Source organism: Anomaloglossus baeobatrachus, chromosome 10 (assembly GCF_048569485.1).
Source record: "Anomaloglossus baeobatrachus isolate aAnoBae1 chromosome 10, aAnoBae1.hap1, whole genome shotgun sequence".
NCBI lineage: Eukaryota > Metazoa > Chordata > Amphibia > Anura > Aromobatidae > Anomaloglossus > Anomaloglossus baeobatrachus.
In genome coordinates, this window is record NC_134362.1 from 207,361,106 (window position 1) to 207,384,380 (window position 23,275).

At 46.5% G+C, this 23,275-nt stretch overlaps 1 protein-coding gene across 5 annotated transcripts in view; it reads right to left on the reverse strand.

Moving 5' to 3' along the window:
• CDH16 (cadherin 16) overlaps positions 1-12,014 on the reverse strand; it is a 128,397-nt gene extending 116,383 nt beyond the window's left edge. For all 5 annotated transcript variants that reach the window (XR_012727322.1, XM_075326208.1, XM_075326206.1 and 2 more), the window contains exons 1-4: positions 11,968-12,014; positions 10,237-10,317; positions 3,499-3,639; positions 132-249 (exon numbers count right to left, since the gene is read on the reverse strand). Coding sequence is in view for 4 of the 5 variants with exons in the window: in XM_075326208.1 (XP_075182323.1) it covers positions 132-249; positions 3,499-3,639; positions 10,237-10,317; positions 11,968-12,012 (385 nt within the window). In the remaining variant the exon portion in view is untranslated. The remainder of the gene's footprint in view (positions 1-131; positions 250-3,498; positions 3,640-10,236; positions 10,318-11,967) is intronic.
• Between the last annotated feature and the right edge of the window lie 11,261 nt (positions 12,015-23,275).

The following is a 23,275-nucleotide window of genomic DNA, read 5'->3' on the forward strand; positions in this document are numbered from 1 at the left end:
ACATACCGGTATATGCCTCTCTACTTTAGCTGTTGAGTGACATCAGTTATCTAAATGTATCTAAAGAATATCGCAAAAATTGGTTTACAGTTTTATATATAAACAAATTAAAAAGTTCACGCCGTTATTACCTGCTCTGCTTCCCCTGCTGACAATCCCATTCAGAGAGCTACTATTCAAAATGGGCATGTTGTCATTTTCATCTGTCACCTCAATGTATATAGTCATGGTCCTGTGTTCTGCAGTAACCTATATAAACAAAATATAATTCCTATAATACTGCCCCTATACAAAGATTATAACTACTGTAATGCTCCATATTGAAGAATATAGCTATTATAATACTGCTCAATGTACATGAATGACTACTATAAGGCTGGGGCCACACGGGCACTACTGCGATCCACTTGCATGAGACTCGGCTCGTGCTGGCAGTACAGCAGAGCCGAGTGTCATGCGTGTGTCCTTGCAACTGAGGTCCGTTCGTGCGAGCAGACCTCAGCTGCGGGGGGCGGGCCGGCACTCAGGAGGGGAGGGAGGGATTTCTCTCCCTCTCTACTGCGTAGCCGGCTATTGCCATTCTCGCACTGCACTAGCGGTACACCGGTGTACCGCGAGTGCAGTGCGATTTTTCTCTCGCCCCATTCACTTGAATGGGTGCGAGAGAAAGAGTCTCAGCTTACAATCGCAGCATGCTGCGATTGTTTTCTCAGTCCGATTAGGGCTGAGAAAATAATCGCCCATGTGTGCTGACACACAGGCTAGAATTGGTCCGAGGGGAATGCGATGTTTTATCGCACTCCACTCGCACTGTTTTACTCGCCGTGTGGCTTAGCCCTAATACTGCTCCTGTGTACAAGAATATAACTACTATAATACTGCTCCCTATACAAGGATTATAACTACTATAATAATGCTCTATATACAAGAATATACAGTCATATGAAAAAGTTTGGGAACCCTATTAATATTACGATAATAATACTCTATATACAAGAATATACAGTCATATGAAAAAGTTTGGGCACCCCTATTAATATTTACCTTTTTTCTTTATAACAATTTGGGTTTTGCTATTTCAGTTTCATATATCTAATAACTGATGGACTGAGTAATATTTCTGGATTGAAATGAGGTTTATTGTACTAACAGAAAATGTGCAATCCGCATTTAAACAACACTTGACCGGTGCAAAAGTATGGGCACCCTTATCAATTTCTTGATTTGAACACTCCTATCTACTTTCTACTGACTTACTAAAGCACTAAATTGGTTTTGTAACCTCATTGAGCTTTGAACTTCATAGGCAGGTGTATCCAATCATGAGAAAAGGTATTTAAGGTGGCCACTTGCAAGTTGTTCTCCTGTTTGAATCTCCTATGAAGAGTGGCATCATGGGCTCCTCAAAACAACTCTCAACTGATCTGAAAACAAAGATTATTCAACATAGTTGTTCAGGGGAAGGTACAAAAAGTTGTCTCAGAGATTTAAACTGTCAGTTTCCACTGTGAGGAACATAGTAAGGAAATGGAAGAACACAGGTACAGTTCTTGTTAAGCCCAGAAGTGGCAGACCAAGAAAAATATCAGAAAGGCAGAGAAGAATGGTGAGAACTGTCAAGGACAATCCACAGACCACCTCCAAAGACCTGCAGCTTCATCTTGCTGCAGATGGTGTCAATGTGTATCTGTCAACAATACAGCGCACGTTGCACAAGGAGAAGCTGTATGGGAGAGTGATGCGAAATAAGCCGTTTCTGCAAGCACGCCACAAACAGAGTCGCCTGAGGTATGCAAAAGCACATTTGGACAAGCCAGTTACATTTTGGAAGAAGGTCCTGTGGACTGATGAAACAAAGATTGAGTTGTTTAGTCATACAAAAAGGCGTTATGCATGGAGGCAAAAAACACGGCATTCCAAGAAAAGCACTTGCTACCCATAGTTAAATTTGGTGCAGGTTGCATCATGGTTTTGGGCTGTATGGCCAATGCCGGCACCGGGAATCTTGTTAAAGTTGAGGGTCGCATGGATTCAACTCAGTATCATCAGATTCTTGACAATAATGTGCAAGAATCAGTGACGAAGTTGAAGTTACGCAGGGGATGGATATTTCAGCAAGACAATGATCCAAAACACCGCTCCAAATCTACTCGGGCATTCATGCAGAGGAACAATTACAATGTCCTGGAATGGCCATCCCAGTCCCCAGACCTGAATATCATTGAACATCTATGGGATGATTTGAAGCGGCTGTCCATGCTTGGCGACCAGCAAACTTAACTGAACTGGAATTGTTTTTTAAACAGGAATGGTCAAATCTACCTTCATCCAGGAACTCATTAAAAGCTACAGGAAGTGACTAGAGGCTGTGATTTCTGCAAAAGGAGGATCTACAAAATATTAATGTCACTTTTATGTTGAGGTGCCCATACTTTTGCACTGGTCAAATTTTGTTTAAATGCAGATTGCACATTTTCTGTTAGTACAATAAACCTCATTTCAATCCAGAAATATTACTCAGTCCATCAGTTATTAGATATATGAAACTGAAATAGCAAAAACCCAAATTGTTATAAAGAAAAAAGGTTAACATTAATAGGGGTGCCCAAACTTTTTCATATAACTGTAACTACTATAATACTGCCGCTATATACAAGAATATAACTACTATAATACTGCCCCTATGTACAAGAATATAACTACTATAATACTGCCCCCTATGTACAAGAATATAACTACTATAATACTGCCCCCTATGTACAAGAATATAACTACTATAATACTGCCCCCTATGTACAAGAATATAACTACTATAATACTGCCCCCTATGTACAAGAATATAACTGCTATAATACTGCCCCCTATGTACAAGAATATAACTACTATAATACTGCCCCCTATGTACAAGAATATAACTGCTATAATACTGCCCCCTATGTACAAGAATATAACTACTATAATACTGCCCCCTGTGTACAAGAATATAACTGCTATAATACTGCCCCCTATATATAAGAATATAACTACTATAATACTGCCCCTATGTACAAGAATATAACTGCTATAATACTGACCCCTATATATAAGAATATAACTACTATAATACTGCCCCCTGTGTACAAGAATATAACTGCTATAATACTGCCCCCTATGTACAAGAATATAACTACTATAATACTGCCCCCTATGTACAAGAATATAACTACTATAATACTGCCCCCTGTGTACAAGAATATAACTGCTATAATACTGCCCCCTATATATAAGAATATAACTACTATAATACTGACCCCTATGTACAAGAATATAACTATTATAATCAGGTTTGTAAATCTTGCCCAGAATATGGAAATTATGACAAATATTTCTTCTTATTAATTTCCCACTGTGTAGACAGCAGCTGAGTATTTATCTGTGAGTACTGACATACATACATCAATATATATATATATATATATATATATATATATATATATATATATATCATGGCTTTGTTACCGTCACGGCATACGAGTCCTTGTTTTCCCGATCAAAGGGCTTGAGAGCACATAAAACTCCTGAGTCTGGATCCAGCTCAAATATTCCGTCATCGTCTCCAGCCAGCTCGGCAATATACCGGCCATCTGCTCCCAGCTCTGTCTAAAACGGGAATTTACTGTAAGGTTAATTGAGAGAATATTTTTTGGCAAAGAAGAGACAAGATCACCAGCAGGCACCCAGCTAGTAAGAATACAACATGTTCCCGAGTGTGTGGCATTAACACATATTAAGACACTTTGCAATGGTTCCAAGCAGACTTAACAGAGGGAAATTCTGTGCCCAACTCAGAGGAACAGATCAGATGTCGCAAAATGAGGTTTGTGAATAAACATTTGGAATTGTCACAATGTTAACTTTGACTGGTTGGATTTGGTTTCTGGAGAGGAAAAAATTTGACTAAGCTTTGTCAATTGCAGTAAACATTTACCAGCCAACAGGCTCCAACAGCTTCTAAATGCTTCATCTCTCCACAGTGGTCAGTTCAGAATGATCTCTATTCTACAACCGTAGGTGATGGGACATGTGACAATTTAAAGGGATGGGCGTGATCACACACCGGTTACACCTGAGATGAACTAATAAGAAACTACCAACAAGGAAAAGAGTCTTTAACCTTTGGTACACCAAAAAAAAGCAAAATACAAACCCAGAGTGTCACAAGGCAATATGAAACTCCAATCCCAAACCTGTAACAAGTCTCCTAATGACGGAAGACACTCGTGACATTAGTAATATCCTTTAGCAATCCAAAGTGCTTATGATAAATGCATAGTATAGTACAATATCCAGATAACGAGTGCTCACTTCCAAAATATAAGATCTTGTTGGGTAAAATCTACCTGGTTTTGAGTTATTACATGACCATAGGCGGAACGGCGTGTCAGTTATTTGCAGTGTTGACCTAGATTGATTGCACTTATTAAATTCAGCACTGTTCACATTCTGCCAATAATCCATTCAGGACCCTCCAGTCATCAGCTCAGATTGTAAAAGTAAACCGTAGAAGAACACTTGTGTACAATCTTTTTTTTTTTTTTCTTACGTTAATATCTTTGGAGAATAAATCTGTTGTGTTTTCTATGTGCAGAACATTCTGTATTGTTCTGCTATGCTCTCCTGCAGAGCCGGTATATGTTGCTTATGGTGCAGAGCGTTTTACAGGATGAATGCTCTGCTGTTTGTTTCACAGCACTGGGTTTCACACTGGTCCTGGTAGATGCTTTCGCAGATGCTTCTCATTCCCGGTGATTACTCTGCTTCATTAGGGAGCGTGTTAGCTCAGCACGCCCCCAGTCGTACTTCCTGCTTACAATTGTACTGTTGGCTCCCGTGGTGCTCAGTGTTCAGATCTTGGTCTCTCGACTCCGGACTGTTGTTTACTCGTACTGCCTGTCCTCCCCTGTTTCTGTTCACTTCCCGTCTTCTGACCTCGGACTTCCTCCTGACCACGTCCCCGCCTGTTCTCTCTATTCTGTACGTACTCTCCTGGAACCCTGACCTTCGGCTTGTATCCTGACCTCGTCTCTGTCTGCCCTGTGTACTGTCGTACCCTCCTGGTTTATGAACCCAGCCTGTCTGACTACCTCTCCATTAACTGTATACAAATAGTGTCTAGCGCCATCTTGTGACAGTCATCACAAAATCATTTTTGAAAATGAGTTGGATTAAAAATGATCTAACTAGATGAAAGTTGTATACAAATGTCTCACAAGACTCCGTGCCCTGAGATTTATGACATAGAGAGGGTGTCTATTTATTAGGGACCCTGTGGTGTAAAATGAGAAAAAAAAACTCCCAAGATGGCGTCGACTCTCCAAGAAGAGGAATCCAGGAGAGCGGCAGAGGACATAGTGAGTGCTGCGCATGGAGGAGCAGCAGCGGTTTGCAGCAAATCGCATCCTAAGGCCCTGTGTGCACTTGTCCGTTTTTGCCGCGGATTTCCTGCGGTTTTGCTGCATGTTTCGCTGCATGTTATGTTCATAACATCTCTGCAGTGATTCACCAGCAAAACTTATGGGGAAAAAAAGTGCCGTGCGCACTATGCGGATTTTGACAGCTGCATGTTTTGCTGCGGAATTCCCGCAGCAAAGACAATTGCATGTCACTTCTTTTCCGCACATCGCTGCGGGATTTCACTCCATTGACTGCAATGTAATCGTGAAATCCCGCAGGGAATAACGCAGGCAGCAAATTCTGTGCGGTTCATTGCGTTTTCCTGCGTTATTCCCTCCGGTATTTTGCGGTTTACCTGCGGTAATGTACTTCGCTGCCTGCGGTTTGCAGGGAAGTGATGTCATTATAACAGGAAGAGGAAGCGGAGCAGAGTAAACACACACACATCACACACACAGACATAGAATACACACACATCACACACACACACAGATCACACAGACATATAGAATACACATACAAATCAAACGGACATATAGAAAAGAAAACACGTGTGCTCCGCCGTATTTTTACCTTCCAGCCAAGGTAAGCACACAGTGGCGGCCCGATATTCTCAGGCTGGGGAGGGCGAGGGGCAGGGTTAATGTTCCCCCCCCCCTCTCCAGCAGCCGAGACTATCAGCCCGCAGCTGCCCCGGGACTGTCGCATCCATTATGCGGCAGTCCCAGAGTGTCCCCGGCTCTTCCTGTTACTGTGATGTGGTGGCAATCAGGGTAATATAAGGAGTTAATGGCGGCGGATCGCTGCCACTAAGTCCAGGCTTGATCATGGCAGCGTCTATGAGACAGCTGACATGATCAACCCATAAGTAAAGTGAAAAAACCACACACACCGAAAAATCCTTTATTTTAAATAAAACACAAAAAGCCCGTTTCACCCCTTTATTAACCCCGCCCAAACACACAGCTCCGGCGTAATCCACAGCTCCGACGTCCTGCGAGGCTTGCATCCAGCCTCGACTGACACATACTGAATGCAGCCTCACAACGAGACCGCAGAGGTAACCACAGGTCATTTCCCACGGCCGGTAATGTGAACAACACATTACCGCTCGGGAGAAATGCAGCGTGTGCTCACAGGGACTCTATCTATCTATCTATCTATCTATCTATCTATTTATCTATCTATCTATTCTTCTGTCTGTCTATTTATCTATCTACTGTACTATCTATCTCAGAAGGAAATGACTTTTTTTTCTTTTTTTTTTCTTTTCTTCAATGTGCTTTATTGCATTGAATGCATTAAACCACATGTACCAATCCGCACACGGCAATACCGCGAACAATACCGCAGTAAACCGCATTGCAGTTTTCGGGTGCGGTTTGCCGCGGTTTTTTACTGCTGGTGCGGTAATCTTTCAGACCCTGCGGAATTTTCTTAAGAAAATTCCGTTTTCTAGTGCGCACAGGGCCTTAAGATGGCAGATTATAGATGGTAAATTATACCATTTTAGGTGTAATGCCCCCTTTTAAGTTACTGACACACGTGCTTAGTTGAATTAAACAGACTTTTTTCTCCTGTATTGTGCACAAAATGGAAAGTGACAGCTTTTGTTCATCGTTAGCTATGCCGATCTCCCAGGCACATGGCGGGCAGCCTTGACTCCAAGGTGAAAGTCTGGAGCTGCTACTTCTTGTATTGTGATCACCATCATGAGATCAGCAGCATCTACCGTATGTGCGTATTGTCGCCTCACACGTGGCTCTGCGTTTTGCTCTCACAATTTTATTTTTCTTAAATTGTTCTGAAGAAGGTCAAGTTGCTCCGGTGGCACATGTCCTGCGCTGAATCACTCTGCATTTCTCTGATGATAATTGTCTGCCACAAAGAACTTGTGAATTTCCCAGCCCTGACCTGTCTGGCATCAATCAGCATTGCTGCAGGTGGATACTGCTGATGATGACTCATTTGGAGCTGTGTTCCATACAAAATAACACAAAGTTGGAAAGTATAATTTCTCCCATCTAGGTGAACAACTCAATCTGACTAAATTCTACATTAATCCATAAGAAATCTGCCCGATACCATGAGGCAAACTGGGACTTGATTGTGAAGCCGAGCACCCAGGTGTAATGAGATGCTAGACCACTAGGAGTTGCTAGATACCCTGGAGGAGATCTGCGGGGAAGTTGAACTAGCCAGGGGTCAAGAGCTGGGAGATCACGTCAGTAACAGAGGGAGAGAGAGAAGGTAAAGTTAGTGTGCTAGCCGAGAGTCAGTAAGCCAGGAAGAGAGTGGAGTTGGGGTCAGAATACAAGCCGAGGTCAGTAGCCAAGAGTCAGTAAGCCAGGAAGAGAGTGGAGCTGGGGTCAGAATACAAGCCGAGGTCAGTAGCCAAGAGTCAGTAAGCCAGGAAGAGAGTGGAGCTGGGGTCAAAATACAAGCCGAGGTCAGTAGCCAAGAGTCAGTAAGCCAGGAAGAGAGTGGAGCTGGGGTCAGAATACAAGCCGAGGTCAGTAGCCAAGAGTCAGTAAGCCAGGAAGAGAGTGGAGCTGGGGTCAGAATACAAGCCGAGGTCAGTAGCCAAGAGTCAGTAAGCCAGGAAGAGAGTGGAGCTGGGGTCAGAATACAAGCCGAGGTCAGTAGCCAAGAGTCAGTAAGCCAGGAAGAGAGTGGAGCTGGGGTCAGAATACAAGCCGAGGTCAGTAGCCAAGAGTCAGTAAGCCGGAAAGAGAGTGGAGCTGGGGTCAGAATACAAGCCGAGGTCAGTAGCCAAGAGGACAAGTCAAGTACATGGGAGACAGCAAAGCCGGGAGTCAGGAACAAGGCGAATGGTTAGGGAGGCAGGGAGTAAAGACTGTGTAGGGGAGGAGAAGGGATGGGGTACGAGGAACTAGGAAGCGGGACAAGATCAGGTCAGTCACTTACAGGAACCAGAAACGTGCACTGCAAAACAAGAACTATCACTGGCGGCATTCCAGGTGGCCTGGCTCCCGCATAAAGCAAGCCATACCCCAAAACAAGGCTTCAAAGAACAGACCCCTCCCACACCACAGAGGACTTATACCGGGAACAACGAATTCACTGGAGAAAAATATGTGGCCCAGTACAGGTTCTGCAGGAGAGAGAGCATTCATCAGAATCAAGACATTGATATAGTAATACAAGGGGTAGGGCTTTATGGTGGAGTCTGACTTCTGCAACCTATTATGGGCTCACCGGACAAGGTGGATTCTCTAACCTGTGGGTCAAGGTGTGCAGCACGGTCCAAGTCGTTGAGGCAGGTGAGCTAGACTAGCCAGATAGCACAAGAAACAGTGTGTATTTGTAGATATGGTGTCATGAGGGTGTCCTGCTTTGGGGAGACCTCTGGCGAGTCTGGGGCCAGAAGGTCACAATGCCTTATTATGCACAGGTCCCCAACTTGTATTTCAGTGAATCTACTGTCTTGTAGTGCTGTAGGTGTAAAGGACTCTTTTCTAGCTGTCCTTTGTAGCCTTATGCAAGCTTTATACGAGACGACCGATTGTGCGATGCCTCCTCAGGGTCACGGTTTTCGTGAAGCACATCCAGCATCGTACACGATGTCGCCTCGTGTGACACCTCCTAGCGACGCAGTATCGCTCACAAATCGTGAGTCGTGTACTCGTCGCTAGGTTTCATAAAATTGTTTAATTAAAATGGCGCCGGTTGTTCATTGTTTCCGTGGCATCACACGTTGCTCCGTGTGACACCACGGGAGCGATGAACACAGCTTACCTGCGTCCCGCGGCACCCGCCGGGTATGCGGAAGGAAGGAGGTGGGTGGGATGTTTACATCCCGCTCATCTCCGCCCCTCCACTTCTATTAGCCGGCTGCCTTGTGACGTTGCTGTGACGCTGCATGTCCCTCCCCATTCAGGAAGTGGCCGTTTGTCGCCCACAGCTAGGTCGTCCAGAAGGTAAGTGCGTGTGACGGGGGTTAAACGAGTTTGTGCGCCACGGGCAGCGATTTGCCCGTGACGCAGAAATGACGGGGGCGGGTACGATCGCTCGTGCTATCGCACGATAGATCGACTCGTGTAAAGCAGGCTTTAATGTCAGGTGCAGCTCTATTGCGACCACTTCCCTTAACAATAAAAAGTCACTTGTTTTACCATCTGATGCCGGTTATAGATTCTCATTCTATGCTGACTACTTTAGGATGGAGCCAGTCTCTGGAAGAAACTGAGGAGTCATGACTATTGCAGCTGTGGTGTTTAGCTGCATTGGAGGAGTTTGGAGTGTTTTCCTTTTTGTGTCTATTTTCCCTTTTCTTCCTTACCTTGTGTTGCATTATTGCATTAGTGAGACTATTGTTCTTGTTGGCCTTCTCACTAGCCAGGGTGAATTTAGGGCATGCGAGAGCTTAGGCACGTGACGGGGAAAGGACCCGTATAGGAATGTTAGAGAGTTTAGGGTACAGGTGAGTTATAGGAGGTGTCCCCTCTCCCTTTTGTCAGGGCCTTCCTTCTATACCATTCACATTGTTGCTCTTGTGTCTGACATCTGGGTATGCAGAACTGCATGGCTTGTGGATCAGCAGAACTATTAGTGCTAAGTGCAGCAAAATTGAGGGTGCGGACTGCACATTGGAGCAGCAGAGACAGGTATGCAGACAGATACCATGGTGCAGCAGCTTTGCAGGATGCCGAGAGCACCCAGAACAAGAGGGAGCTGATCATAGGGGGAGGAATAAGCAGAGCCAGGAAAGCAGAGTCCCCCTGGCAGCATTGATGTAGATTTGATGCATAAGAGTCCTCATAATCTTATATATTTTCTTACCTTAGTTAGGTAAAAGGGAAATGTTCCTTTGTAATTTTCAGGAACTTGTATCTTTTTTACACTGGTGGAAGAAATGGTGACCTGAATTGTAGAAAATAACAAGAGAAAAGATCATGTATCTCATTAACGCAAGCAAATATGAACATAATGGGGTTATATTCCTTTAAGTTCTTAGCTAAGAGCCCAGAAATTTATTTTCCTTAACCTGGAACCTCATTATACCAGAAGCAGAAGACTAGGGACTCAGATGATTAACTGGCCCTGTGTAGGAACTTTGTATTTATCGTAAATATCCCCTTAGTTTTCTTCTAGAAAGTAAATTTAATAAACTTTTCTAAGACTATCCAGCAATTGTGAAAGTGTGGTAATCTGCAATTATTTATCCTGATTCTTCATGGATTTAAAGAAATATTCTCAAATTTTGAAGATCATACCCTAGTCGTCAGATGGGGATAACTTTCTGATCGCTGGAGGTTTGATCGTTGGGGACCCCAGCAATCCCGAGAACCTCCCCGTGTAAATGTAGCAGTGGTTGATCCTTTGCACTGCTCTTTCATTCACTCTTAATAGCAGTGCTGGAGATAGCAGTAACGTTGGGGTCCATGCACTGCCTCGCTGCCTACTCCCGGCAGGGACGTCATTGTGCTCTCCTACACAGCCGGCCATTGGTGTCCTCCTGCTCAGTCTGAGGAGCTTCCTCTGCTTGTTGTCTCCTTGTGCCAGTGCCTGCACACATCGCGCAGGATTTTTATGGCATGTGCATGATCCCCACCTCGTAAAGGGACAGCATGCACACCCTAAAGTGTCCCTAGACTATGCATTTAAGGCACCTTCACCAGTGGGCAGGTTCTTGAGCAATTAAGTTCCTTGTGTATCTAGAACCCACTAGTATACCAGTCTTCTGCTACTCTCCAGTATCGTCTCCTGCCTGCTCCGACTCCGTCCCGCTAGTCTCCAGTACCCACTCCTACTTGATGCTCCGACTCCTTCCTGCCTGCTCTTCCGTACCTCCATCCCTGACCCTTGGATCAGCTGCTGCAGTACCGGGGACTGCCCTGGAGTGGTACCTGGTGTCTAGCGGCAGCCCAGTCCATCCTCACCATCAGAGGCTCTAGTGAAGACCCAGTAAACACTTAGTTACGCTCCTTTAGGGTAAGCGCAGTCGTGGGTCCACACCCGCCAGCGCAACAGTTGCAGAGTGCTGCACTTGGCTGCTCTACACCCCTCCCATTTTTAATGAATCCAGCGGCAGTGAGCATGATCGACCCCTGCTCCATTCACATGGCACTCTATAGAGCCCCAATTCTCAGGATAGCTGAAGCCCCAGCAGTCACACCCCCCAGCGATCGGATAACTTCCGAACTTGAGATTACCCCTTTTAAGGAATTTTACTGTATATAGTAAATGTCACACTTAATGTTATTCTGTAAGTTATTAGTTATACCCCAAACCACCAGGTCTATATCTCACTCCTCCCACTTTCCATCAAACCACACCCCTTTCCATCAACTCCCACCTCTTTTTTTTAGTGAGGGGGGGCTTCCATCAGCAAAGTACTTATCTGTATAACTCGTTTCAATTTTAAATCTATGTTTGTGAAATATCCTGTAATGAATCCGCCTCACTATGTTGGAAATGGGGGCTTTGAATTTAAGGTAAATGGAGGACGACAGCCTCCTAATGAAGAGGACTATGCTGTTATTCAGCTACATGCACATAGATGTACGTTACCTGGATAGATGCAGACAGGATGGTAATGAGATATAAGCAGCTCATCGTCTCTGTAAGAAAATATGTTGGTGTCTTAAGCCGGGATGTCACTCGGGACCCCAAGACACGTGTTTAGGGCCCTTGATAACATACATTATGACTTGTAAGTGTGGTATTGCTGTAATCGTACTGACCTTGAGAATCCCGTTACTGGGTCATATTTACCGCACAATGAATTCGGGCCACCTATTGTCACGATGACTATGGGATATCTGGGAATCATGGTTCTACCCCTCAAGCTAGGGGGCCCTATGCTATCACTAACCTCAGAGATACTCCTGATGGTTGAGAGGACTGAGTCTCCTCCTTGGCCCTGCTCCTGACCAGTCCTGATCCATATGTTAGTTTCTTATTCAAACCCCCTGGTGAGATTGACTCCATCCTATATATCTATTGAGTGTCTCTCTGTAATTGTCACGATGACTATGGGATAGTGGGAACCTGGGGATCCTAAGCTGTTCCTCAAGGTCTATGCTATCCATAACCTCAGTGATACTCCTGATGATGGAGAGGCCTGAGACTCCTTCTTGGCCCTGCTCCTGACCAGTCCTCATCCATATGTTAGTTTCTCATTCAAACCCCCTGGTGAGATTGACTCCATCCTATATATCTATTGGGTGTCTCTCTGTAATTGTCACGATGACTATGGGATTGTGGGAACCTGGGGATCCTAAGCTGTTCCTCAAGGTCTATGCTAACCATAACCTCAGGGATACTCCTGATGATGGAGAGGCCTGTGTCTCCTTCCTGGCCCTACTCCTGACCAGCACTGATCTGTTTTCCCTTCCCCTCAGGGAGAGACAGTACAGGAGTGTGATGAAACCCACAGGTATAGACAGACAGGGGGAAACCAAATCTGTTGTCACACAGCATGCACACAAAGGTTAAGACAATAAGACATTCAGGTGGAGAAACAAAAGAAGGAAGGAAGAACATAACACAGGTAAACTTCACAACTGCACTTGGCAAAAGGCACAACTTTTACCTGAAAATCTGAGACACCACAGTTCTCAAATCAACATAAACAAGCTATAGCTGGCATGGGTGGAAGGATTCAACCAGCATAAATAGGAGGGGAGCAGATTTGATAGGCCTTTTAACAACATGTGATCAAAAGAGCAAGCAGACTAGCAAAGATTAACTTGTGTTAACCTGCCTATGAATCCGCACACAGCAGGTCGACTCCGGAGTCTGCCTTTGTCGATCCCAGACACCAGAGAAACTATCGGACAGTTAGTTGCTCGTGATCGTAACCGTGGATATCTAAGCTGCAATGCCCTGCACACGAGGTAAGTGACATAGCTAATCAGGAGAACCAGACTACATTTCTAACTGGAGGTATTTGCTAATATTATTATTATTACACCTACTGCATATTGGGGTAGGATCTTAAAGATGGGAATAACCCTTTAAAGAACATCTTCCAATTTTAAAGGGTTGTCTCCTACTTTACAAGGAATACTTTTAATGGGCCTAGGGTAAAAATACAAAATTCCCCTACTGGATGGACCAGCGCCGCTCCTCTCACTCGTTATTCTGAAACACCCCCCCCCCAGCTGGTGGTCTCATATCAATATTTGCTGGGGGCATCATATGATCCCAGCAGCCAATCAGTGGCCACTAAGCTCCTATAACCTTCACAAATCCTCCAAACAGGAAACCTTTGCTGATGCACTGTTCAGAGGAAATGTCAGGGCTACACTCCGACTAACTGCAGAGCACTCCGACTAACTGCAGAGCACTCCGACTAACTGCAGAGCACTCCGACTAACTGCAGAGCACTCCGACTAACTGCAGAGCACTCCGACTAACTGCAGAGAACACTCCGACTAACTGCAGAGAACACTCCGACTAACTGCAGAGCACTCCGACTAACTGCAGAGCACTCCGACTAACTGCAGAGCACTCCGACTAACAGCAGAGCACTCCGACTAACAGCAGAGCACTCCGACTAACAGCAGAGCACTCCGACTAACAGCAGAGCACTCCGACTAACAGCAGAGCACTCCGACTAACTGCAAAAACTCTGAATAACTGCAGAACTTGTCAAGTAACTTAAAAGCACTCCAAGTAACTGCAGATCACTCCAATTGCCGAGCGCTCTGACAAAGTAAAGAGCACTCCAAGTAACTGCAGAACACTCCAGCAGCAGTGCACTCCGACTAACTGAACAGCACTCCGTTTTCCGGACATCACTGAAGTCTGCCTATTGGTGCCACAAGTTCACCTGAATGGACATTTGCAGCAACAGAAGAAGCTTTTACTTAGGAAAACCCATTTTACAACAGCAGGCGGAAAAGTTCCTTACCTGACCTGACGCGTGAAGGACAAAAATCCAAATTAGTAGCTTGATATAATAAAACCACTTATAGGTTAATAATTTACTCTATAATTAGAAACGCACCAATCACTGGCAAGATGGAGAATAGACGTCAGATGCCTGGAGCTGTCATTTCACCGAGCTGGGTCAAGATGCCAAGATGTAGTGTGTACAAGTGCATCTCAATAAATTAGAATATCATCACAGAGATCATTTATTTCAGTAATTCGATACAAAAAGGGAAACATATCATATAGAGTCATTACACACAGGGATCTAGTCCTATATATTCTATAGAGTCATTACACACAGAGGGATCTATTCCTATATATTATATAGAGTCATTACACACAGAGGGATCTATTCCTATATATTATATAGAGTCATTACACACAGAGGGATCTATTTCATGTGTATATTATATAGTCATTACACACAGAGGGATCTATTTCATGTGTATATTATATAGTCATTACACACAGAGGGATCTATTTCATGTGTATATTATATAGTCATTACACACAGAGGGATCTATTTCATGTGTTCATTATATATTCTATAGAGTCATTACACACAGAGGGATATATTCCTATATATTATATAGAGTCATTACACACAGAGGGATCTATTCCTATATATTCTATAGAGTCATTACACACAGAGGGATCTATTCCTATATATTATTTAGAGTATTATATAGCGTCATTACACACAGAGGGATCTATTCCTATATATTATATAGAGTATTATATAGCGTCATTACACACAGAGGGATCTATTTCATGTTAGAATAATTACCACAAAACACCTGCAAAGCCTTCCTAAGCGTTTCAAATGGTCCCTTAGTCTGGTTCAGTAGGCTACACAATCCTGGGGAAGACTGCTGACTTGACGGAGATGTACAGAAGGCGGTCATTGACACACTCCACAAGGAGGGTAAGCCACAAAAGGTCATTGCTAAAGAAACTGGCTGTTCTCAGAGTGCTGTATCCAAGCATATTAATGGAATTATTGATATTCTAATTTTTTGAGATGCACCTATATGATACACACTTTATGGACAAATTTTGGGACCCCCCCTCCCCCTTTCCTGTACAGCTACAGGCCTTTCTGCCCTTCCATCCTACAGCCATAGACATTCATATGCAGTTGGACCATCCGCAGGTATATCAACCCCCGCTCTTCTGAGAAAGATTTCTACAAGAATTTGGAGGCGTCTGTGGGACTTTTATCCTCTTCATCCAGAAGAGCATTTGTGAGGTCAGACCCCGATGTTGAGCAGAGGTCGGGCCCCATTGGAGCAGATTTACTAAAATACCGCATGCTGCATAAATAAATGGCGCTACTCACAAAAATAAACTGCAGAAAAAAAGTGATGCATGTTTTTCATGAATTTGGTGGCATTTTGTGACGCGCGCCACGCACTTCATTGTTGTTGAAAATTCACAATTGGATTTTTCTTTCCAATTTGTTTGTTTTGCATTTTCTTTTCTCGCTCAATGAGACGTCTTAGGATACAAGGCACAGACAATTAGGAAGCAATACGCTGAGGAAAAGTATAAAGGCAACAAGTTTCATTTTGCTCCCACTGAACTCTAAGATCTAAGACTTTTTCTATGTCCACAAAGGCCTTTTTCTCGAATATTGCCGCATGGAGATCAGGGCACTGGGACCCTGCCCATGCTGTAAGTGGCCATGTTGAATTTTCATGCTTTTCTGTGAGATCGGAGATTCAGCGAGCGTCCGGCGTCCTGAAGTTCGGTCTTGAGTGTATCTGGCAGCTCTTGTGTTTTTTAATCACGGCACATCTTCAATTAATTATTTCCAGAGTTAAACTGATTAACTGGAGATCGGATTCAGCATTCCTCTAATTCTGTATTAATGTCCGGTGTACTCGGCTGTAGGAACGTTAACCCTTTCTAAGACTAAACACTGGAATCAGGACACTTTGGTGCATCCTTGGGGTGGGTAATGGCTCAGGGTTCCGTCAGTTTATTTTGCATTTTGGGGTTGATAGACTCCCTTTAATGTAATTTTATATGTAACAAGTGCGGAGATAATTCATCCACCTGACAGGTGTGGCATATTAAGATGCTGACAGCATGAGTATTGCATAGGTGTGCCTTAGCCTTGCCAGCACGATCATTGCCCAAGTGCGCCTTAGACTGACCAGCATGATTATTGCACAGGTGCGCCTTAGACTGGCCAGCATGATCATTGCACAGGTGCGCCTTAGACTGGCCAGCATGATCATTGCACAGGTGCGCCTTAGGCTGGCCAGCACGATCATTGCACAGGTGCACCTTAGGCTGGCCAGCACGATCATTGCACAGGTGTGCCTTAGGCTGGCCAGCACGATCACTGCACAGGTGCGCCTTAGCCTGGCCAGCACGATCATTGCACAGGTGCGCCTTAGCCTGGATAGCACAATCATTGCACAGGTGCGCATTAGGCTGGCCAGCACGATCATTGCACAGGTGCGCCTTAGGCTGGCCAGCACGATCATTGCACAGGTGCGCCTTAGGCTGGCTACAATAAAAGGCCACTCTAAAATGTGCAGCAAACCGCTCACCTACACAATACCCTACACGCAATCTGCCATCTGCCCTATACAGTCAAGAACCAGGATTAATTCATGAAGATAACACCTCTCCAATGTGCCAGACGCCATCAAATGTGAGCATTTGCCCGCCTGGATGTAACTAGAGCTATGTTCACACTTTGTGTTTTTGGCATTGTTTTTTTGCAGCATTTTTTTCATGAGCTTTATGCAAATTAAAAGCTGCTTTCTAAAGTACCAGTAAAAGTAAATAAATTGCAGTAAATTGCAGAATCTCACCCACAAAATTGCACACGATTGTTTTTTTTTCCAGACTGAAATTGAAAACTGCTGCATTTTTTAATGAAACAGCGTGTCAATACTTACAGCGTTTTTCACGATTTAAAGCAATGAGAAAGTGTAAAAACGCTGCAAAAACACAACAGCTGCTTTTATGGGGAGTGAAACTAACTTTATTTAAACATGTACTGTAGACAAAGGACACCAAAAACGCAGCCATGGTAGTGCCCGCTCATCACTAGTTACGAGTACAGAGCACCCGAGCATGGTAGTGCCCGCTCATCACTAGTTACAAGTACTGAGCACCCGAGCATGGTATTGCCCGCTCATCACTAGTTACCAGTACTGAGCACCCGAGCATGGTAGTGCCCGCTCATCACTAGTTACGAGTACTGAGCACCCGAGCATGGTAGTGCCCGCTCATCACTAGTTACCAGTACTGAGCACCAGAGCATGGTAGTGTCCGCTCATCACTAGTTACCAGTACTGAGCACCCGAGCATGGTAGTGTCCGCTCATCACTAGTTACTAGAACTGAGCACCTGAGCATGGTAGTGCCCGCTCATCACTAGTTACCAGTACTGAGCACCCGAGCATGGTAGTGCCCGCTCATCACTAGTTACCAGTACTGAGCACCCGAGCATGGTAGTGCCCGCTCATCACTAGTTACCAGTACAGAGCACCCGAGCATGGTAGTGCCCGCTCATCACTAGTTACAAGTACTGAGCACCCGAGCATGGTATTGCCCGCTCATCACTAGTTACCAGTACTGAGCACCCGAGCATGGTAGTGCCCACTCATCACTAGTTACAAGTACTGAGCACCCGAGCATGGTATTGCCCGCTCATCACTAGTTACCAGTACTGAGCACCCGAGCATGGTAGTGCCCGCTCATCACTAGTTACCAGTACTGAGCACCCGAGCATGGTAGTGCCCGCTCATCACTAGTTACCAGTACTGAGCACCCGAGCATGGTAGTGCTCGCTCATCACTAGTTACCAGTACTGAGCACCCGAACATGGTAGTGCTCGCTCATCACTAGTTACCAGTACTGAGCACCCGAGCATGGTAGTGCCCGCTCATCACTAGTTACGTGTACTGAGCACCCGAGCATGGTAGTGCCTGCTCATCACTAGTTACCAGTACTGAGCACCCGAGCATGGTAGTGCCCGCTCATCACTAGTTACCAGTACTGAGCACCCGAGCATGGTAGTGCCCGCTCATCACTAGTTACAAGTCCAGAGCACCCGAGCATGGTAGTGCCTGCTCATCCTTAGTACCGAGCACCCGAGCATGGCAGTGCCCGCTCATCACTAGTTACCAGTACTGAGCACCCGAGCATGGTAGTGCCCGCTCATCACTAGTTACGAGTACAGAGCACCCGAGCATGGTAGTGCCTGCTCATCACTAGTTACCAGTAGTGATGAGCGAGTACTAAAAAGCTCGGGTGCTCGAAGCTCGGGCCGAGCCTCCCAAGATACTCGTGTACTCGGCCCGAGCAACGAGCCCAATGTTATCCTATGGGAGACCCGAGTATTTTTGTGAAATGACCCCCCGGCAGCATGGAGAAACCCTAAAAATGTCACAAAAGTCTCAGAAGAGTGCTCAAATGACATGGCAACAGCATGGGGAAGACCCCTTGAAGCATTTATCACTGAAAAGTCACAGCTGTGAACAATTTTGTCCGCGTTTTACGCCATTTTTACGGACTCACCAGAAAACCTTCCAAAATGACCCCAAAATGATTTTTCATGGCGGAAATGTTAAGGGCAAATACCCAATAGTGAGATAGAGCTGGTGTATGTTACTTTTTGAGATTAATACATGAAAGATTTTACGTGAAAACATTGTGTGGCACTCCGATGTCCCTGAGAAGAGACGTACATGAAGGCCTCTTGAGTCTAATGTGCCCATTTTGAGGAAGTGAGTCTTTGTAGTATTTTCCTTTGCCAGGGCAGTCCAAAATTGTGAGGTTCACCAATGCCCCAGCATACAGACGTGCATGAGGGCCTGTAAACCTGAAGTGCCCATTGTAAGGAAGTGGGTCTATTGTAGTATAGCCCTTAGGCAGGGCAGCCAAAAATTGGGAGGCTCCACATTGTCCCTGGATAGAGACGTGCATGATGGCCTGTAAACCTGAAGTGCCCATTGTAAGGAAGTGGGTCTATTGTAGTATAGCCCTTAGGCAGGGCAGCCAAAAATTGGGAGGCTCCACGTTGTCCCTGGATAGAGACGTGCATGAGGGCCTGTAAACCTGAAGTGCCCATTGTAAGGAAGTGGGTCTATTGTAGTATAGCCCTTAGGCAGGGCAGCCAAAAATTGGGAGGCTCCACGTTGTCCCTGGATAGAGACGTGCATGAGGGCCTGTAAACCTGAAGTGCCCATTGTAAGGAAGTGGGTCTATTGTAGTATAGCCCTTAGGCAGGGCAGCCAAAAATTGGGAGGCTCCACGTTGTCCCTGGATAGAGACGTGCATGAGGGCCTGTAAACCTGAAGTGCCCATTGTCAGGAAGTGGGTGTATTATAGTATAGCCCTTAGGCAGGGCAGCCAAAAATTGGGAGGCTCCACGTTGTCCCTGGATAGAGACGTGCATGAGGGCCTGTAAACCTGAAGTGCCCATTGTCAGGAAGTGGGTGTATTATAGTATAGCCCTTAGGCAGGGCAGCCAAAAATTGGGAGGCTCCACGTTGTCCCTGGATAGAGATCTGTTAGGTTCTTAGTGCCTCCGTGCTTGCATTTAAAAACCGCACGTGTGTGCCTGTTGGTGGCAGCTTTCCGCTGCATTTGTGTGAGTTTTGCAAAAACTTGGATATAACGCACAAGTCTAGTGAATACACATCAGCACAGCATTGCAAAATGCGCAAGGGCGTTGTCAACGAACAAGGAAGTGGACGTGATGGTGGTGCAGGCAGAGACCGAGGTTGTGTGCAAGCTCTAATTTCGCCACAACAAAGGGCCACATCTAGTCGCTCGCACGTCCTGTCCCAAATTCTTGGGGACCGCAGCAGTACACCGCTCTTGAACCAAGACCAGTGTCAACAGGTTGTTAGTTGGATAGCAGATAATGCTTCAAGTCAGATTGGCACCACCACAAACACTCTGTCTTCCACACGGTCAAGTGTCAGTAGCCGTGATACTGCACCGCACATTTCAGAACCTGATCCTCGTTCCTACCACCAGGCCGAGTACACGTCCACGGACATTACTGATCCCACACTTGGACTCTCGGAAGAGCTGTTCGTTCACGTTTCCATTCACAAATTCTGGCCTCTCGCCAGCTCCTGTTGAAGTGGGCCATGACGAGATTGTATGTACAGATGCCCAAATATTTGAGCAGCCACGTTCTCACGAAGTTGGCAACGTGTCTCAACAAGGGGTGGACGATGATGAGACACAATTGTCAGGAAGTCAGGAGGAGGAGCAGGGTGCGGAAGAGGAAGACGACGTGGTGGATGATCCAGTAACTGACCCAACCTGGCAGGAGGATATGCAGAGCGAGGACAGCAGTGCACAGGGGGAGGGAGGCGTAGCATCCCAACAGGCAGTAAGAAGCAGAGTGGTGGCCCCAGGCAGACGTCAGGCAACTGTTCCCCGAAACAACACGACACAAGGTGCCTGTACAAATGTTAGGTCTTCCCGAGTCTGGCTGTAATACTATTGTATGTATTGAGGATTTCGATTGCGTTAGGGCAATGACAACCAGAGACGAGTTCTTGGTGCAAGACGTTTATAATATGCAACCAGCAAATATGTACATAAACGGAACAAAAACACAGTAGAACATAAATACAGGAAATACCTTCCAGGGACGGAGCGAAAGGGAATTCCCGGGACCGCGCACCGGACTCCCACAGGGAGACCACCAAGAGTGAACCCCTATACAGGGACTGTCTGGCAATCACCCCAGAAGCCCTAAATGCGCAGCAGCCGGGACACAAAAGGGCAATAGGTAAGTCCAAAAATGTCCGTACGTGATGTGAGTCCAGAGTGGTATTAAACGGAAGGAACCGGGCAGAAGTGCCGACCAAAGACGGCAAACGGAGTCCGGGCACAGCTAGATGATACCAGATGAAGTCCAGAGTCGGTGTCGGTTGTTTTCCAAGAGGATCCGAATAACAATCAGGAACCAAAAGCAGCAGGGCAGGAGCACACAGGAAGCAGTATACTCAGGCACTGGACTAAGCTTTAGGGGCGGCTTTTAAACAGATGGACAGGAAGTAGGGCAACAGACCAGAAAACTCCATGTTAACAAAGGGCAAGCTCTTTCAAAAGAAAACTGGAAAACCCGGAACTCTGACACTGGCAGTTTTTTAAGTTGGCTCCAGATGATTCTAAAAAGGCCATTTGCAACACCTGCCATGCCAGCATCAGCAGGGGTACCAAAACTAGCAGCCTGACCACCACCAGCATGATCAGGCACATGTCAGCCAAGCACCCGACTTTGTGGGAAGTACAACAGAGTCGAGGAGCAGTGCTTGCTGATGTCACTGCTACGTCTTCGCTGGTTGTGCATGCGAGCCAATCCCCTGTCCATGCTGCCTGCGAACAAGCCTCCTCCGGCCATGCACCTGCAGTTACCCACGCAGAAATAACACCATCATCAAGCACGTCCTTGTCCCAGCGCAGCGTTCAGTTATCCATTCAGCAAACCTTTGAAGCAGGTGCAAATACACTGCCAACGCCCCACATGCCACACTTCTAAATGCTAACTTTTCGCGACTGCTTGCGCTGGAAATGTTGCCTTTTAGGCTGGTTGAGACAGAAGCATTCCGCGACCTGATGGTGGCAGCTGTCCCACGTTACTCGGTCCACAGCCGCCACTATTTCTCCCGGTGTGCCGTCCCCGCATTGCATAACCACGTGTCACAAAACATCACACGTGCCCTGAACAACGCTGTTTCAGCCAAAGTCCACCTAACCACAGACACGTGGACAAGTGCATGTGGGCAAGGCCGCTACATCTCGTTGACGTCACACTGGGTTAATATTGTGCAAGCTGGGACCCAGTCTGAGCGAGGGACGGAACACGTCCTTCACACACCAAGTTTTGCAGGCCCTACCTCAGTCAGGGTTTCACCCACACTCTACAGCTCCGGAATGTCATGCTCCTCAGCCTCCTCCTCCTCCTGCGCATCCTGATCCACTTTACCCTCCACACCAGTCCCAAGCTGGAAGTGTCGCGGGCGGAGGAGGGGACGGTGCGCTCTCCCACTGCTCGGGTCCGGCTGACGCTGCTCTACGGCTGCTGCTGCTCGTTGGCTCGAGCGATGGCCGGATCCCGGGGACTCGAGCGGCGCTACTCGCCCGTGAGTGAAAAGGGGTGGTTTGGGTTTTGGGGATATTGTCCGTGACGCCACCCACGGTTGTGGTGATTGTGTGGACACCACCGCTGCTCTGGACGGGGATCCCGGGAGCCTGTGACAGGGAGCAGCTTTGTTGTTATTTCTCCCCTCCGTGGGTAGGGGGGTTGGTTGTCCCGGGGCCTGGTGATGGGGTAGAGATGGATGACAGGCGGGTTGCGGGGCCTGATGAGGTGCAGGGTCGCAGGGGCAGCACTGTGCCGCACGGCACGGAGGTACTCACTCAGCCCAATGATGATGACACAGTTCACGGTAAAACAAGTGGCTGGATGGACGGGTCCCTCGGACGGCTGCGGTTGTTCCTCCCTGCAGGTTATTGATGACTGTCTCTCCCTGCACCTAAGTTAAGTGTTGGTAGTGATGGTTTCCCAACGGTAACCCGCTCCCCGACCTGGATATGGGCCGGAGGAGCCCCTTTTGCCCACAGGCGCTGGCCCTGGGAGACGGTTGCCCTTAGCGGTGGCGGTGTCTCCCCTTCACGGTTGGACGGTTGCCTTCTATCTGGACTTGGCTGTTTGGAAACCCTGAGGTCCCCTTCACTAACGGATTTGGCAAATTCACGGCGACACCAAGCCTTGCCGGGATCCGAAAGTCCTCTGCCAATGGTGCTGGCTTCTCTTTGTATACCGGTCCGGTACGGCCGGGTCACCACCCGTCCACGGTCCTTACGGCAGACTCCAATCGGCCTCCACTGCAGACGGTCACCACATCCTGCCAACCTTGCTGTCCTGTCCGGGCCACACACCCGGA